General features: G+C 31.6%; 1 protein-coding gene across 7 annotated transcripts; it reads right to left on the bottom strand.

Moving 5' to 3' along the window:
• Nucleotides 1–12,013: 12,013 nt before the first annotated feature.
• On the bottom strand, nt 12,014–15,203 carry LOC139868488 (dolichyl-diphosphooligosaccharide--protein glycosyltransferase 48 kDa subunit-like). Of its 7 annotated transcripts, none has more exons than XM_071856832.1 (8): nt 14,801–15,203; nt 14,535–14,608; nt 13,377–13,413; nt 13,012–13,125; nt 12,721–12,774; nt 12,519–12,632; nt 12,332–12,387; nt 12,014–12,237 (listed from the first exon to the last, which is right to left on the bottom strand). In XM_071856832.1, the coding sequence occupies exons 4-8, from the start codon at nt 13,048–13,050 to the stop codon at nt 12,192–12,194; spliced, it is 309 nt and encodes a 102-aa protein (XP_071712933.1). In that variant the 5' UTR covers nt 13,051–13,125; nt 13,377–13,413; nt 14,535–14,608; nt 14,801–15,203; the 3' UTR covers nt 12,014–12,191. The 7 variants fall into 7 exon arrangements, with proteins under 7 accessions (XP_071712933.1, XP_071712950.1, XP_071712924.1 ...); XM_071856849.1 differs by having other exon boundaries at nt 13,041–13,125; XM_071856823.1 differs by having other exon boundaries at nt 13,285–14,608.
• Between the last annotated feature and the right edge of the window lie 3,098 nt (nt 15,204–18,301).

Genomic DNA, 18,301 nt, shown 5'->3' with positions numbered 1-18,301 from the left:
CACATGTTCTATATCTATATGATATGCTAACTTAATGATTTAAAACCTGGAAACACGAAAAACACCGTAAAACCGAATTTACGCCGTCGTAGTAACACCGCGGGCTGTTTTGGGTTAGTTAATTAAAAACTATGATAAACTTTGATTTAAAAGTTGTTATTCTGAGAAAATGATTTTGATTATTAACATGAAACTATATCCAAAAATTATGGTTAAACTCAAAGTGGAAGCATGTTTTCTAAAATGGTCATCTAGACGTCGTTCTTTCGACTGAAATGACTACCTTTACAAAAACGACTTGTAACTTATTTTTCCGACTATAAACCTATGCTTTTTCTGTTTAGATTCATAAAATAGAGTTCAATATGAAACCATAGCAATTTGATTCACTCAAAACGGATTTAAAATGAAGAAGTTATGGGTAAAACAAGATTGGATAATTTTTCTCATTTTAGCTACGTGAAAATTGGTAACAAATCTATTCCAACCATAACTTAATCAACTTGTATTGTATATTATGTAATCTTGAGATACCATAGACACGTATACAATGTTTCGACCTATCATGTCGACACATCTATATATATTTCGAAACAACCATAGACACTCTATATGTGAATGTTGGAGTTAGCTATACAGGATTGAGGTTGATTCCAAAATATATATAGTTTGAGTTGTGATCAATACTGAGATACGTATACACTGGGTCTTGGATTGATTCAAGATAATATTTATCGATTTATTTCTGTACATCTAACTGTGGACAACTAGTTGTAGGTTACTAACGAGGACAGCTGACTTAATAAACTTAAAACATCAAAATATATTAAAAGTGTTGTAAATATATTTTGAACATACTTTGATATATATGTATATATTGTTATAGGTTCGTGAATCAACCAGTGGCCAAGTCTTACTTTCCGACTAAGTAAAAATCTGTGAAAGTGAGTTAAAGTCCCACTTTTAAAATCTAATATTTTTGGGACGAGAATACATGCAGGTTTTATAAATGATTTACAAAATAGACACAAGTACGTGAAACTACATTCTATGGTTGAATTATCGAAATCGAATATGCCCCTTTTTATTAAGTCTGGTAATCTAAGAATTAGGGAACAGACACCCTAATTGACGCGAATCCTAAAGATAGATCTATTGGGCCTAACAAACCCCATCCAAAGTACCGGATGCTTTAGTACTTCGAAATTTATATCATATCCGAAGGGTGTCCCGGAATGATGGGGATATTCTTATATATGCATCTTGTTAATGTCGGTTACCAGGTGTTCACCATATGAATGATTTTTATCTCTATGTATGGGATGTGTATTGAAATATGAAATCTTGTGGTCTATTGTTACGATTTGATATATATAGGTTAAACCTATAACTCACCAACATTTTTGTTGACGTTTAAAGCATGTTTATTCTCAGGTGAATACTAAGAGCTTCCGCTGTTGCATACTAAAATAAGGACAAGATTTGGAGTCCATGTTTGTATGATATTGTGTAAAAACTGCATTCAAGAAACTGATTTCGATGTAACGTATTTGTATTGTAAACCATTATGTAATGGTCGTGTGTAAACAGGATATTTTAGATTATCATTATTTGATAATCTACGTAAAGCTTTTTAAACCTTTATTTATGAAATAAAGGTTATGGTTTGTTTTAAAAATGAATGCAGTCTTTGAAAAATGTCTCATATAGAGGTCAAAACCTCGCAACGAAATCAATTAATATGGAACGTTTTTAATCAATAAGAACGGGACATTTCACATTCTTTTATAGAAATCAAAACAACCATACTCATTCAAAATTTAATTACATATTCTGATTTTGAAATCTCAAAATTCAACTCGAGATATGACCAAAATCATCACTCTTAGATCCTTACATCTTTCACAAGCTATATTTTGACTTCAAAACTGTGTTAGAACATCAAATGTATGTTAACGATTACAATCTGTGTTCAAACCCTTCGAAAATTTCTGAAGACACTTCGAATGATGAGCAATCGAGATGATGATCCAACCACATATTACCCACAGTTATGTACCCGAAAAACTCTTGAAACCAAAGTAAAAGTTTAAATAACGTATCCGCGTCAGATTCTTTGGCATTTATTAGCAAAAATAACTTTGCGACTCCTATTCAAAGTAGCCAGTTTTGTCACAGCTCCAGCAAGTCAACTTCGACTTTTCAGTCAGACTAACCTTATTATAACCTTGAGATATACACCATCGTTACCAGGGAACCTTTTACATTCCACCACATTATTAACAGATGTACCAACAACTTCATTACCCTTTGACTTTAGCCTCTCCAAAAAGTCATTATAATTATTTATTGAAACCCCATCATTTACTCATTCGCATCTTGTAATGAGAATTGTCATACGAATCATTGGGAATTAGCAATCAGTATTTTGAAATCTCGCAGCATGTCTACGCCAACAGTTATATGTGTATACATAACGTCTATCTTCTGGACTTAATTTGAATGTGAAGTTTCTGAAAAACACTCCGAACTACGAATTGGTTCTCCGAAAATGGAAAAAATGATGATGAAGCAGCAAAAACTATAAACGAATTTATACGGTAAAAGTTGGATGATAATGATGAAGTGTGCTGGCAAAGCGCAGAAAAAGAGAAGTTTTGGAACTGGAAAACGGATTGAGCAAAGTAGGAAGGAGGCTGTGGACAAATTACAAAGACTAAACCTGACTTCAAAGGATCCAAATGATTCAGTACCTGCTGAAGTCATTAACGAATACCTTGCTCCTGACTATAAACCCCTGCGAACAATATTCTTCATCATCCTCTGATATTAGAAATTCTAAAATATCATCATATCTTTCATTATAAATATCCTCCATATTTCTGAAGATATTTTCTTAATTTTTCTTATATGAAATCATTTACCTCTTCGCACTATCTGTATTACATCATAAAAGAAACTATTTTAGTTTCTAAATTCTGAAACATTCAAGTTTAAAATAGGAATATTTTGAAGTAGTGTTGGGAACTGAAGCATGAGTTAGTATAATATAATGACACTTGATCAACATGATTATATTACAGTAAGTCATGCTGAGTTTCTAAATGGAACGTGATGATTCACAGATCATAACATCATCATGTGCCATGTTATACGACTCTTGTATTCTATTTAACCTCTAAAATATCAAGAAAATATTTCTTGATGGTTCGGCCTTTTCCAAGGTATTCTAGTAATTTGACAAGTCAAGATCGTGCCATCACAATTTCCTTCCTAGAACATTAACAATGTTCATTCCGAAATTCATATCTGTGAATTCTGGACCATTACAAGCGGTGCTTAATCGCAAGAAGAAGAAACGAAAGGACAAAACTCCGAAATAGAAATTGGGGTATAATTTGCAGCAAATAAAAGAGAGCATTAACTGTGAATGATAATGATTATAGAAGACAGAAGCAGAGACTTTGAAATATAAGGGAACATATAAAGCCCAACGATAAACCAGAAATTATAAACCATATATATCGATGCATATAGCAATATAAAGACACGGGAGAACTAGAAACACTATAAACCCAAGAGTATAGTAGAAGTAAATAGATTCTTCCGGCGGTAGATGAAAAAGAATAATGACCGATATGAAAGTTAGAAGTATATCGAGAATCAGAACTGGATGGAGCATATTGATGAATACTTTAAAATATGAGTTGAGGGGAAAAGAATAGAAGGTGATGAAACATGACTAGGAATTTAGAAATCAACAGATTTAACTCACACAATGGCAGAATAAGTGAATCAAACCCTCTAGTGAATAGGTTAAGTTTTTTTTTGATTAATTTAGTCAAACCACAACTAAATCAAGTGTGATTAGATCAACACCTAGAGCTATTATTCACCACCTGGGTGATTTGGACTGAGAGAGAATCGGAGGAGCTCACTAGATCTGAGTGTGTGTAACAAATAAGAGGCTTAACCTAAAATGAAGAACATAAGACTTTATATACCCCTGCTGTTGACTCACCCATACGATTCATTCATCACACGTACGAGTTGGCTTCATCAGCCGTGCGGGTGATCACTCACTCGTGTCTTCTCATTTAGGTTGTAATTGTGACTTACCTCAGCAACAACCGTGCGTATGAGCCTGTCAGCCGTACTAGTGAGGCTTCACTCGTACGTCTGACTAAGTCTAACATAGTCAAACATCTAAATCTCGTTCCTGCAGTTCCTGTAACCACATACAAACACGGATAGGATAATAACGAGCAATCATGGTGGCCTGTAAACTGTTGTACCTGCAATGGACGTGGGTAGATGTCTAGGGACTTGCATAAAATGCATCAACAGAAGGTGTGAGTTGTAAGGAAATGAAGGAGGTGAATTTATAAGCAAATCTCCGACAGAATAATTAAAATGGACGATCGCATTTAAAGCGGATCCTAATTCCCTTGATTACCGGAGAGTCAAATCTTATTAAGAAGATTTGCTTCAAATCCCTTGAAATCTGGGAATCAATCATATCTACGTCAAATGATAAGATGAATCTACACTAACTCATTTCACTCTTCTATGTTAGCTTCATTCGTACTCTTCATATAAATGGATTGTTTATCCAAATTATTCGCTGATGATAAAACTCTAATTTTCAGCCCGTATGCATCATGAAAACATACTTATTATCATTCACGACCTTTTCACGCAAATTTCGGGACGAAATTCCTTTAACGGGTAGGTACTGTGACAACCCGGAAATTTCAAACCAAATTTACACTTTAATCTTTATATGTTTCCGACACGATAAGCAATATTTGTTAAGTTAAATTTCAAGAATTTTAAACTATGTTCATACATTCATTCAACCTCGACCAAGTTCCAACGATTCACGAACCATTAAACGAATATGATTATATATGTATATGTGTATATATATTATAACTTGAAACGTAAACAAAATATTAGATTAAATACTTTATATGATTGTATCTGTTTCAAAATGTTTATCAATGGAATTAGAAGATAAGATCAAATGATTGAATTATCAGATATATTGAATTATGATTACAAGTCTCTGTTGAAAGACCCACGTTAATTTGAGAAATCTTTCCATTTTAACAATATTCGAAAAATGGTAAAGTGATTTATAAATAAGAACAAATTGTCAATCATTGAGAACTAGACAAAGGATAGTGGAAGATTGAATCTCATAAAGACTCGATTGATCTATTTAGTTTCAAACGTACAAAAACGTTTTCAGTTTAAAAAGAACTTTATTATTAAAACGTATATAACTTCTATAAATATCTAGAACCACTTTTGACAACTCATTACTTAACTAGTATGATAAAGATAACGATATTTATATTTTATTTTATTAAATATATATAACGATTTAAATTAATATTATATATATTTATACGCATATTATACCTACATAGTTTTATACTTTTACTATACTTAAACTTTACATTTACTTTATTTTTACTTTACTTTAACTTTAATAATTCACTTTAATAATTCATACTTTAATAATTCACTTTAATAATTCAAAAATCTATTATAAATAGAATTCATTAGGTTTCATTATTTCATAGAAACTTGAAAATATTTTTCTCTAAACTCTCTCAATCGATTTACATATATATATTTACTCCGTATTATTTCAAGATATTATTAGTATACATAAAATATTACGACGGAGTGCTGTCCGAGTGATTTCGAAATTGTTTTTCGAGTGGGATAGGATTAAGGAAATTATGGGTTATAGCTATGGAGGTGATTGAGTATGGTTCATGGGTATGCTCGTGAGGTCAATATAGTGTTTATCATTTCCGTTGCGTCTACATACCTTTCCTGCAATATTGAATCTCAATATTGATACGTGAGTACTCATAATTTAACTTTTACATACTAATAGTGTATCCCTGACTAGTGCTCGAGTATTTAGGATTATGCATGCTTGTACTTTTGATATTACCCTTAGACAGGTTAGGTTGAATCTTGAATTAGTTACACTTGCGGTTGAGATAAGGTATAAGATATGCATGTCCTTGGAAAGCTAGCGAAAAATTAAGAACTTTTCCTTTAGATATCGAATGGTTTCGATGAACGGATTAGAAGTTATAATCAATTGAATTTTCGATATTTTTATTAAAAATGATTATTATTATCGTCGTTTTTATCGTCGTTCTAGTTTTATCTTATTATTCTCATTATTATTATCTTTATCAATAAAAGGGATTTATCATTAAAAAAATGTTATTTTTTATTATTACTATCGTTATTATCGTTAAAGTTATAATTAGTACTATTATTATTATCCAATTATTATTATTATTATTATTATTATTATTATTATTATTGGTATTATTATTATTATTATTATCATTATTAATATATATATCATTATTTAAAAATGGTTATTGTTATTGTTATTATTATTATTACTATATTATCATTAAGATAATTATTAGTATTATCGTTAATAATGTTATAGTAACTATCATTATTAATATTAGTGTAATTAAAACAAATATTTGTAACACCTAATTATTTTGATTACTATTATTATCATTATTATGAACACGATATAAAAGACGATTAAAAGCTATTTAACGAAACGATTAGGAAATAATGGGTAAGAGTATCATGATGAAATTAAAATATTATAAGATATTGATTTAGATAAAATTATCGTTCTTATTATTTTTATCATTACTATTATTAATAAAAGTATCGTTAGTATTAAAACTATCATTTTAACAAAAATTATCATTTTAATAGAAATGTCATTGTTACTATAAAATATCATTATTATTATTATTATTTTAAATAGAATTATTGTTTTAAAGATAATATTAAAAATTATTGTAAATATTAAAGTTATCATAATTATAATTATCGTTTTATCATAATATCATCTTAGTAATTATAAATATTGATATTTTTAATATAATAATTATTATTACAAAATAATACAACTTTTACTTACTAACATTATAGATATTATTTTATCAAATAAATATGTGATACAAACATATTTTACTACGTGTAATAACTTACTTTAATAATACCTATCATATTATCTTTATGATATTAAATGAACCCTATAAATTTTATTACTTAATATATATAAAAGTATATTTTATTATATAAATTTAATATAAAATTTTATTTATTAATAAATAAATTATATTATTTACTCTAATAAATCTTTTAAAAATATTTAAAAATATAAAACGACGATATTTAAACTATATATTAATCATGTATAGATTTTTGGAAATTATTTTGAGTCAAATTTAATTTTGTTGACTTTTGCATATTAGTCTCGAGCATTAGGATTGTGGTACACTATGACTTGACCTAATTTGTTAGACAAATATTGACCAACAAATAAATATATATAATTAATTTAGGTTCATGAATCCGAGGCTAACCTTGCACTTGTTCAATGACGTTATATGTATTATTACTACGAAATACAGTATGGTGAGTTTCATTTGCCTTTTTACTCTTTACGTTTTTGGGATGAGAATACATGCAAATGCTTTATTAACTGTTTTACAATATTTATATGCGTGAGTTTCATTTGATCCCTTTTACTCTTTACATTTTTGGGCTGAGAATACATGCAAATGCTTTATTAACTGTTTTACAATATTTATATGCGTGAGTTTCATATGATCCCTTTTTACTCTTTACGTTTTTAGGCTGAGAATACATGCAAATGCTTTATTAACTGTTTTACAATATTTATATGCGTGAGTTTCATTTGTTCCCTTTTTAAATGCTTTTGCAATATATATTTTGGGGACTGAGAATACATGCGCTGGTTTTATAAATGCTTTACGAAATAGACACAAGTACTTAAAACTACATTCTATGGCTAGATTATTAAACCGAATATGCCCCTTTTTAGTCTGGTAATCTAAGAATTAGGGAACAGACACCCTAATTGACGCGAATCCTAAAGATTGATCTATTGGGCCTAACAAACCACATCCAAAGTACCGGATGCTTTAGTACTTCGAAATTTACATCATGTCCGAAGGAGGATCCCGGAATGATAGGGGATATTTTTATATGTATCTAGTTAATGTCGGTTACCAGGTGTTCACCATATGAATGATTATTTTTGTCTCTATGCATGGGACGTATATTTATGAGAACTGGAAATGAAATTCTTGTGGTCTATTAAAATGATGGAAATAAATGATTATGATAAACTAATGAACTCACCAATCTTTTGGTTGACACTTTAAAGCATGTTTAATCTCAGATGTTAAAGAAATCTTCCGCTGTGCATTTGCTCATTTTAAAGATATTACTTGGAGTCTTTCATAGCATATTTCGAAGAACGTTGCATTCGAGTCATTGAGTTTATCAAAGATTATTATTAAATCAATTTATAGTTGGATAGTGGATATTATGAAATGGTATGCATGCCTGTCAATTTTTGATGTAAAGAAAGATTGTCTTTTAAAAATGAATACAATGTTTGTAAAATGTATCATATAGAGGTCAAATACCTCGCAATGTAATCAACTATTGTGAATCGTTTATAATGTATATGAACGGGTCCTTTCAGTTGGAATCAGAGCGGTGGTCTTAGCGAACCAGGTCTGCATTAGTGTGTCTAACTGATAAGTCGATAGGATGCATTAGTGAGTCTGGACTTCGACCGTGTATGCATGTCAAAAGTTTTGCTTATCATTTTGTGTCGAAAATTAACTACTTATCATCCTCAGGAAATTACCTGCTTATCATTTTTAGTCTAAGACACGTCTTGCTGCATTGACTGCATGAATAGTGTATAGACAAAAATTCATATCTTAGCATATCTGCTAAATCATATCTTATCGTATCTGTTACTATAAACTTTGCCTGACATATCCCGCAAGGTCCTCCGTAATCTACGAAATCTTTTGATCTATATATATATATATATATATATATATATATATATATATATATATATATATATATATATATATATATTCTATGTAATTAGAATACCATCCGTTAGCCAAAATCATTTCATATCGAAAAAAAATCTTTTATCCAATCGTACGAAATGGAATTCGTCATCAGTTCAAGTCACTCAGATTCCGAAATAGAATCCCATTCAAGCTCCGAAAGCAGTGTGACCGGAATAGATCAACCAATCAGTCATCACCTATTTTGGATGAATTGGGGATGGGTTCGTAGCCTCCTCAATCATTGGAGACAAGAAGAAGGTGATCCCTTCCATCCACCACATTGCCCTCTTGACGAAGAACCTGAAGCACTTACCGGCGAACCTGTCTGAAATACCATGTTCTCGCTCATTTCCAGAGTATCTCGTCACGGTTATATATTACATCAAATTTTAGATTTTATTTATCCGCTCGTCCGAACCGACAATCACCCCGGTGTAATAGAAGAAGTCAACATACGAATGCATGCCATTATTAAATCAATTTATAGTTGGATAGTGGATATTATGAAATGGTATGCATGCCTGTCAATTTTCGATGTAAAGAAAGATTATCTTTTAAAAACGAATGCAATGTTTGTAAAATGTATCATATAGAGGTCAAATACCTCGTAATGTAATCAACTATTGTGAATCGTTTATAATGTATATGAACGGGTCCTTTCAATCGCCAACACTCGTCAACATACGACATTTAGTGAACCCGACCTATCGCCATTTCACTATCACCCCGGATGGTCCTCGACTAACGACGATTAGTGATTCCCGACTAACGGTCACCTCATTACAGTGATGGTTAGAGGGGTAACCGAGGAAAATGCAATATGTAGAGCTAGGGTTGAGTTTGTTGGTGGTGTTGAGGTGAGGGTAACAAAGACAACCAAAAAACCCAAAGGGAGGCATAGTTTGGTTTGAAGTGATATAGACGCATGTGAGGAATTTCATGGTAAATGGCAAAGATGGAAGAACATTGAGAAGGTGGGTGGACATGTGAAGAGTTTCTACCCAAAATTGAGGAGGTAAGTGTGCTTGAAAGAGAAGGGTTCAAATTAAGTTGTTGACAGTGCGTATCATGCTTTCCGATTTACCATTTTTTTGGGATGTCTGAGGGCAAGAAAAGCGTATGTGCATGTCGTTGGATTGAAATATGTGATGGATCGAATTATTGTTGAACTCGCCGCCATGGTCACACTGGAAAGCTTTTAGTTCACGATTAAATTGAGTTTTAGCAAACGAGCGAAAGTGAACAAATTTAGAAAACACATCGGATTTGTTATGTAATGGGTACACCCATAGATAATGAGAAAATTGATCCAACAGATAACATAATACTTGATATCATTAAAACTCGTAAGTGGAGAAGTCCACAGATCCGAGTGAATGATATCAAAACAAGAACGAACAATAGAATCAGAAAGGTAAAAGGGAAGTCGTACATGCTTCCCAAGCTGACAAGCATGACACAAGTGTGTGAGACTTTTTTTTAGTACATGAAATAGAATGACTAGAAATAAGACGACTTAGCACAACTTTGCCAGGGTGTCTTAGCCTTCGATGCCATGTTTTGTGGAAGGTGAGGAGAGCTTGGTGTATATATTGTGGGATAGGCTGTGTGAGATAGGATATAAGTCACATGTGATATCACAACGGAGGAGGAGTTGACGAGTCAAATAGTCTCTTACAGATAAACCAAATTCATCAAAGTCAATGGATACTTTATTATTACGTGTAAATTGACGAACAAAAACAAGATTTTTGACAATATTTGGTGTGACAAGGACATTGTGTAAATGCAGAGGTCGATGAAGTGTTGGCCAAATACTATGACCAGTGTTAGTGACAGGAATGGAAGTTCCATCACCAACAATGATAGATGGATAGATGACAGGATTAAAAATACTGACTTGGATTATTTGCAGAAGAAGTAAGATGAGAAGATGCACATGTATCCATTGTTAAATACGCATCTCCAAAGTCATGGGGAATTATATTATTGTATGCGTGTGGAATATAAGTCTCCCGATGTTTACCCTGTGTGATCTGATGAGGCCCATTGTTATTGGGTTGTGACATCAAATGAGTTTCTTACTGTCAACAATTTTTGGACGGAGATCCTTGTTGTGGCACGAGTGGATTTAATCTTGTGGCCTTTGAGGCCTACAACAAAATCCATTAAACCCAAAGTTGAGGGAAGTGACTTTGGACCAATCCATATTGTGCCAATAAATAAGTGATTCTGAGTATGGATGATATTGAGTAGGTGATGCAATTGCGGGGTGGAGGACGGTAGGAATATGCTAGAGTGGAATTATTAGGTGGGCTAGATTTAGGATGGTGAAAGAAAATAGTTATCTGATACCATGAAAAGGTTATGTGTTTCCATTGATCAAAGGACAATACATAGCTCAGTATATATATATACTAGATTTTAAGAGCCCGTGCGTTGCACGGCAACTCTAAAAAATAGTTTTCGTAATCGTTACTATTTGTATAGCATTGTTTGTTGTTGATAGCAGTTTAACGACGAAATACTTTAGTAGTATATGTATTGAAACCAAACAAACTGAAAAATGCATTTTGAACACATAAACCACGTGTGAAGTCGCTTATCATTTCTATATTTCCATAAATTTCACCCGAGTAATATGCGTATAAATGAAGCAAATGCCAAATCGAGCAAGTAGAACTTAAATTTTCCTAGATTGTAGATAGATCTTCCGGTGTTCTTCAGTTAATCCCTCTCAACGTCAATGATGGATTTCACCGGATCCAAGCAAAACCAGTTTATAAACATAACTTTGAATGCAATGCTGGTGGATATCCATTAGTCATTTCGAGTTTGTGAAAAGTAAAAATGCAATATTGCTTGCCCATAGTATTTTAACGATGTATTAGTTGACAAAGTATGAATCGGGATGTATTAGTTCACAAAGTATAAAAGAGGGTATAAAAATAATACTACATAATGAAGAATGAGTGTTTTGGAGCAACTTACCTAATCTTACAATATATTGCAACCTGGGACAATTTATGTAGTAACATTAGATGACCATGGACCGCTTGAACAGAAAATGGTTACCTAGACCGCTTAGATGCGAAACTGAGCAACTTAGAATACACAAGTATAAATGGTGACTCCAACATGGCAATACATGAGCCCGTGCGTTGCACGATAACTCTAAAAAATAGTTTTAGACAATACTGTAAAAATTTACACTTACTTATTTGAGGCCCCTGCCTTTTGCACTGGTGATTTGAAGAATCTGCATTGCATAGCACAGTATTCAATTCCCCCTTTAACCACAAAAATAAAGGAAGCTAATATTTTTTTTACACAAAATGAAGAATATAGCATACTTGTTGCTGAGCAGATCTAAAGAGCCAGAGAACACAACTCTTGCATTATTTCTAGCCTGCAGTATCAAATGAGGTAATATTAGAAAATTTTCTTCATGGAACTTGCATTATATACATGTGAAGTGGGACCCCTGTTTAATAATATTCAAAATCGTACAGTCCTCTTATGTCACAATTTTAATAGTACCTGAACAACTGAAACCAACGAAATAGAAGATCCATAAAGAGATGGTGGACTTGATAGCTTGGACTTAAGATTGGCAGAATATGATGATGGAGAAGCTGAAAGAACCTTCCAAACCTGCAACATGAGTTCGATATAAAAACGAAATCACAAGTGAACCAAATAGAATTTTAGTAACTTAAAAGATGATGTAACTTAAACTTACCAAGCTATTTGCTGGGTTCTCAGAATGACCAATTCCTTTGAAAAGTACAGGAGCCTAGTTTACAGAATAAATATGGATGAGAGAAGAGGACATAAAGTTATATAGCACAAGAGTATGAGGATTGTTTAAATCTAAAGCTATATAACTGCTTGATTGTTATTTAGAAGCCAAATAAGTTTTTTCTTTTACAAAGATAATATTAATTATTGAGCTACTGTGGTAAATATAGACATAGTGATAAAAAGTTTAAGTACTGTTGTGAAAAAAAGGTACCTGCTTATCCATTACTACCAGTTCCATAATTTTTTTCCATTTCATACCCGCATCCATCTTTTCGAAGCAACTTAACTTTTATCCTGAAAGTTACTTTGGTCAGATCTATATCTCGGATCATGATCAGAATACCTGCCAATTTTCCCATTAACATAAGTGTAAAAGTTTAAATTGTACACAACCAAATGAAAAAACAATGTAAATATAATTATAAGAACCAAAAGCACGTTAAAAGCGCCGCAAATTTAGTTTAATATATTGAACCATCAGTGTTTAGTGTAAACAATTTACCACGAGATCAACTTTCAACGACATTGTCATTTGTACCATTTGTTAATAGTGTTTTGTAGATATAAAAAAAACCCAAAAGTAGAGAAGACCACCTCTCTGTACACTCCTAACTGCAATAGTCCCAAAACACTGGAATTTCATGAGATAATAAATCAGGTTAGCAAGTAGTAGATTGCATACGTTTAAACATGAGATTAATAACGAATATGAAGAACGATCATTGCAATGAACTTTGTGGTTTATCCCTCAAGAAAAACTCTCTGACACGATGACTTGGTCTCCACACGCTTAGATAACACTAAATAAACAGAACCACAATGGATTGATATATCAATCAATATTATATATAATTAGACTGGCAGAGTAGGGGAACAGGTCAACAGATGTTCATGTTAAAACATTTCATTTTCAGTACAGACTAAAACACGCTACATCCGGTTGCGTTAATCACTAACATTTTCTGTACAGGTGATCGTTTAGGTCCGCCTTTATGAGTAACAGAACGACAGGGGTTTTACTTTGCCTATAACAGGTCATATGCTATAAATTCCAGGTATAGAAACATCAACGATACGGATAGGTTGTAGCAGGGTAATTACAGTAATGTACAAAACTAATACTGTAATAGTCAAATTATAAAATGAGATTTTTAAAAGAAGAACCAATTAGGGTTTGAATCATTGTTTGAATCAATAGGTATTTGTAGCAGAATATAGCTTCTACGTTGGTATCATCAAAACAGAAAAACAAAGAATTTTTGGACCACAGCAACTATAATGCAACTTACATTCAACTGTTAGAACGTATACGTCCACGACCTAATTTCAAACATAAACAACAATAGAAATAGTAAATGTGATGAATAACCTGAAAACTGCCAATCAATCAATGAATAACCCAGAATGTGTTTAGATGTATAATGTGTCAAGCTACATTATGTATTCCCATTATTATTGAATTACTATACAAATCCTAGCCAAAATCATTTGTAACCAAAAACCCTAACAAACAACAACACCTGCATAATCCTTTAATAAATTCAAAAATTACGATATCTTCAGGATTTTTTTTTCTTTCAGTGTGTGACCCTTCTGATTGTTAGCCCAGAAGTTATTTACTACATTACGTTAGCAGTGAAGTGTTGAAAACAAATTAAACATTCAATATTAATTAACCATCAACTGAAAATTATGAACTAACAATACATAATTAATTAGGATCGAAGAAACAGAGAGTATAAGTAAGTTAACCTTTGTAGTCATCAATTGAATAGTGAATTTGTGTTGCTGCCGGAACAAAAAAAATCTTGAAAGAAAAAGGCTACCTGTATGTGATTAAGACAAAACACAATTCAACCCATTCATTATGTAAACAAAATAAGAAGTGCAAATCAATCTTAAAATTACCTAAAATAAGGTTCAAGTAAACCGTCGATATCACCACAATTGTACTTATAAGATGGTCTATAATAAACAAATATAAAGATAACTGGAATAATATAAAGCAAACATCAAACCTCATCATTAATGGAGTACAGATCAATTCGATTTACACGGACGGATTTTTTAGGCCGATTTGAAAAAGTAGTTTAAGAACCCTAATAAAAATACAGACGATGATTTTTGTACCAATTTTAGAATCAAAAACATCGACTAAAAACAGCGAATTAAAGCACTGCTAAAAACAGGCTGTAATCCCCGTGTTCTTCATACGGCGTAACGAATAACCTTCAGGCGATTTGAAAAAAAATGGCTATAGTTAATGAAATTGGTACCGTTAAGATGATAAAATCGCAACGGATTAATTAGTGATAGTGGTGTGATGATTTACGGTGGAAATCAGCCGTAATTGACGGTTTGAAGATTGGGGTTTTTTTCAGTTAGGAAGAAAGAGGAGGGCGGTGTGTTTAAGAAGCGATATTGTTTGTAAAACCAATATGATCGACTCTTCTTGGACACGTGTATTATTTTGGTTATTAACTGATTTAATTGCAATTAACAGAGTTAATTACACGTGGACAGTAATTAGTGAGGTAATTAGCAGTGTGACACGTCAGATTTATATTTCATGCTTTATAAAATATATATATATATATATATATATATATATATATATATATATATATATATATATATATATACTAGATTTTTTGAGCCCGTGCGATGCACGGTGGATATAATATAACTGATTATAAAAGATTTTTTATTAAATTAGTATCAACATATGATATAATTTTTATTTTTTAATCACCAAATAAATTTATTTTAATTTGTGTAACAAATATTTTTTGTAAATTGTTCGATTATTCTATGATTAATGATTATAGCTACTTCATTAATTGAAGCAACAATTGGTACTTCATTATTCTTTTGGGTTTAAGAGCACGTGCGTTGTACGATGGTTTTATATGATTGAAAAGATTGCGTATGTATAATATATTAATAACATAACATTAAAAATTAGATTATTTTTCTTATATGTGATACGAATGAAACATATTAAAAAAATAGATTATACTTAATTGATCTCATAATAAGAAAACATATTTCAAATATTTACAAAAAATAACATTTAACATACATAAAAAAAGTTCATTTTTAATCACTATCTCAGCATAGAGGGTATACGGTATGCTTTATATAGATTTAAATCTTTATAAAAAAATTATAGTCCGTATATAATTACTATTACTCTTTATATATTATATAAAGAGTTTTGTGGTCACCCGCGCTTCGTTTCGGTCGAAGCGCGGTTGATCATTTAAGAGTTGTTTTTCGATTTTTGATAGTAATGAACTGCACAATATACTATAGTAGCTATTATACAGGGACAATTTCATAGCCAAAGTACAAAAAGCAATCAGACAAAATTAAACAAACAAAACAAAATTAAACAAACAACTACATATAAGTTACAATGCACTGTTATATAATAACTTCACCTTCAAAGAGAGTTACATGAAAATGCAAGATGATCTTAAGCACTAACCATATGTAGTTCACGATACAAATAGTTAAAACATAAAACTCCACTTTTTAACCAACCATCAAAACTATACTTTTTGACAGGCCACATCTGCATCAAACTACACTTATTTTGCAAAAGCTAAATGTATAAATATATTAGTATCTGAATCAGAACCGTAGTTAATTGAAGCACTACATTATGTAGTCAGTTTTAGTGAAGCTTACTAAATGACATGGGCAATAAGCATTACAATCCAATCTCAATGAGCTATCTTACTTTTAGCAAAACTTTACTAACCTTTGTAAAAGAATCATCAGTGTGTGTCCAATTGCGGAACAGCTGCACAATTTCTATAGGGCTAATGAGTGTTGTTAGTATAAATCGTTAGATAAACCTTTCTAACATAAGGAGCCACATCCATATTAACTTTCACAAATAGAGCACCTGGATCAGACTTATGTAGTTTGTAGACACAATATTCTTGCAAAAATATATTTGATTGACGCCAACCAACTACTCACACCTTACAAATGGGAAAAATCATATAAAAACATAGTTTATCATCTCTATATAGATTACTTTAAAGAGACAATTTAAAAGCTTTCTTTTAAAAAATTGCACTTTAAAATTACCTTTACATTAGAAGAAAACTCATGAATGCCGAGTTAATGAAAAAAAGCAGGAACATATAACCACCTATTAATTCCCACTACCTGAAAAAAAGATGTAACCCACATTAGTAGTATCTAAAAACCGATAGGCCCAAAAAAATTTGATTAGGCTTCAGTAACAGTACACATACATCCTTGCTAAGCATCGTGACATTTTAAACGCTGGTGGTGACCTATTCAATAAAACCCCAAAATGGTCGGCTATTATTTTTAAATGTGTCAAAAACACTAACAAAATGAAGCTTCAAAGAAAGAACAGTAACTAAAATTATAAAAGAGTAACCGTCGTTTATGGTTATAGTCGAAGCAACCACCTGTTTATGGCCACATCATATAAAATTTAAAGTATACTTTAAATTAATTAAAACCCAAATATTAGTTATAACAATAAAAAATAACAATTAGTCACCTAGTCACCACATTCAACTTTTATTTCTCACATAAAGTGTCACCCACTCTTAATTGTCAAAGTTAACATGCATTAAAGACTGGTCATGAACATTTGATTGATAAACAGCAACAACATACATGATATTCAAGTCAATGAGCCGTATGCTAAACTAATACGTAGTAATGTTTTTTAAAGTAAGATCAAACATCAAGTTTCTTAATTTAGCAATTAACACCATAATCACTCTACAAAAATAATAATAAAAACCATTTAGTTGAAATTTTCAAAATAGTGAAAAGCAACATACCTTTTAAATCACTTTAATTGATTTGTAAGTAACTTCATATGAATCCTGCAAAACATACAAATGATCCCCTTATAATGCTAAAAATCATTAGAAAAGCAAACATAAACAAAACTCTTCATTCATGAATTAAATTTGCAATCGATAATAAGAGGCAAGCGAGACCTGCAACCTCCAAGAAACTTCCCCCACTATCCACGGGAGAGGTGCCCGCTGCTACAAACACTGTAAAAAAAACAACAATAAAAACCCTATATTACATAATAGACATAAAGGTAGAACAAAACAATGGATATAGAATGTGTCACTAGTAAAGCTAAATAGTTGAGCGTATATCCGAATGCTGAAAATCCGAAACAGGCGGCGATGAACAACCACTGACTGGACGACAAATAAGAGTACGAACCACAACATCTAATACGCTAGTGACATGAGGTGTTTTCGAATAAATATTCCAAATCAATGAACGCGATGTGGCAAGTTGCCTCAACGACAACAAAGATTCCTCATTGAAATCATCAGCATCAACTACATAGTGCCATTTTATGATACAAATAACCAATTTAAGATATAAAAGCAGCTGCTAAAAACACACGTAACACATCACCGCAGTGAATCAATACTACTTTTTACCTGGCCCGGTTCTCACCCTCAAGTTCGATTATTTTTTTCGAAGATGTAGCT

Source organism: Rutidosis leptorrhynchoides, chromosome 1, assembly GCF_046630445.1.
Source record: "Rutidosis leptorrhynchoides isolate AG116_Rl617_1_P2 chromosome 1, CSIRO_AGI_Rlap_v1, whole genome shotgun sequence".
In the NCBI taxonomy this organism is placed as follows: domain Eukaryota; kingdom Viridiplantae; phylum Streptophyta; class Magnoliopsida; order Asterales; family Asteraceae; genus Rutidosis; species Rutidosis leptorrhynchoides.
The sequence above is the reverse complement of the archived record's forward strand: the minus strand, read 5'-3'. Positions and strand labels throughout refer to the sequence as shown.

Coding starts and splice junctions, on each gene's coding strand:
- LOC139868488 (XM_071856823.1), bottom strand. CDS start 13,050: ATGGATGCGGGTATGAAATGGAAAAAAATTATGGAACTG. Junction 12,775..13,011: donor GGAAAAAAATTATGGAACTG/GTAGTAATGGAT, acceptor TCTGTAAACTAG/GCTCCTGTACTTTTCAAAGG. Junction 12,238..12,331: donor TTAGATCTGCTCAGCAACAA/GTATGCTATATT, acceptor TATGCAATGCAG/ATTCTTCAAATCACCAGTGC.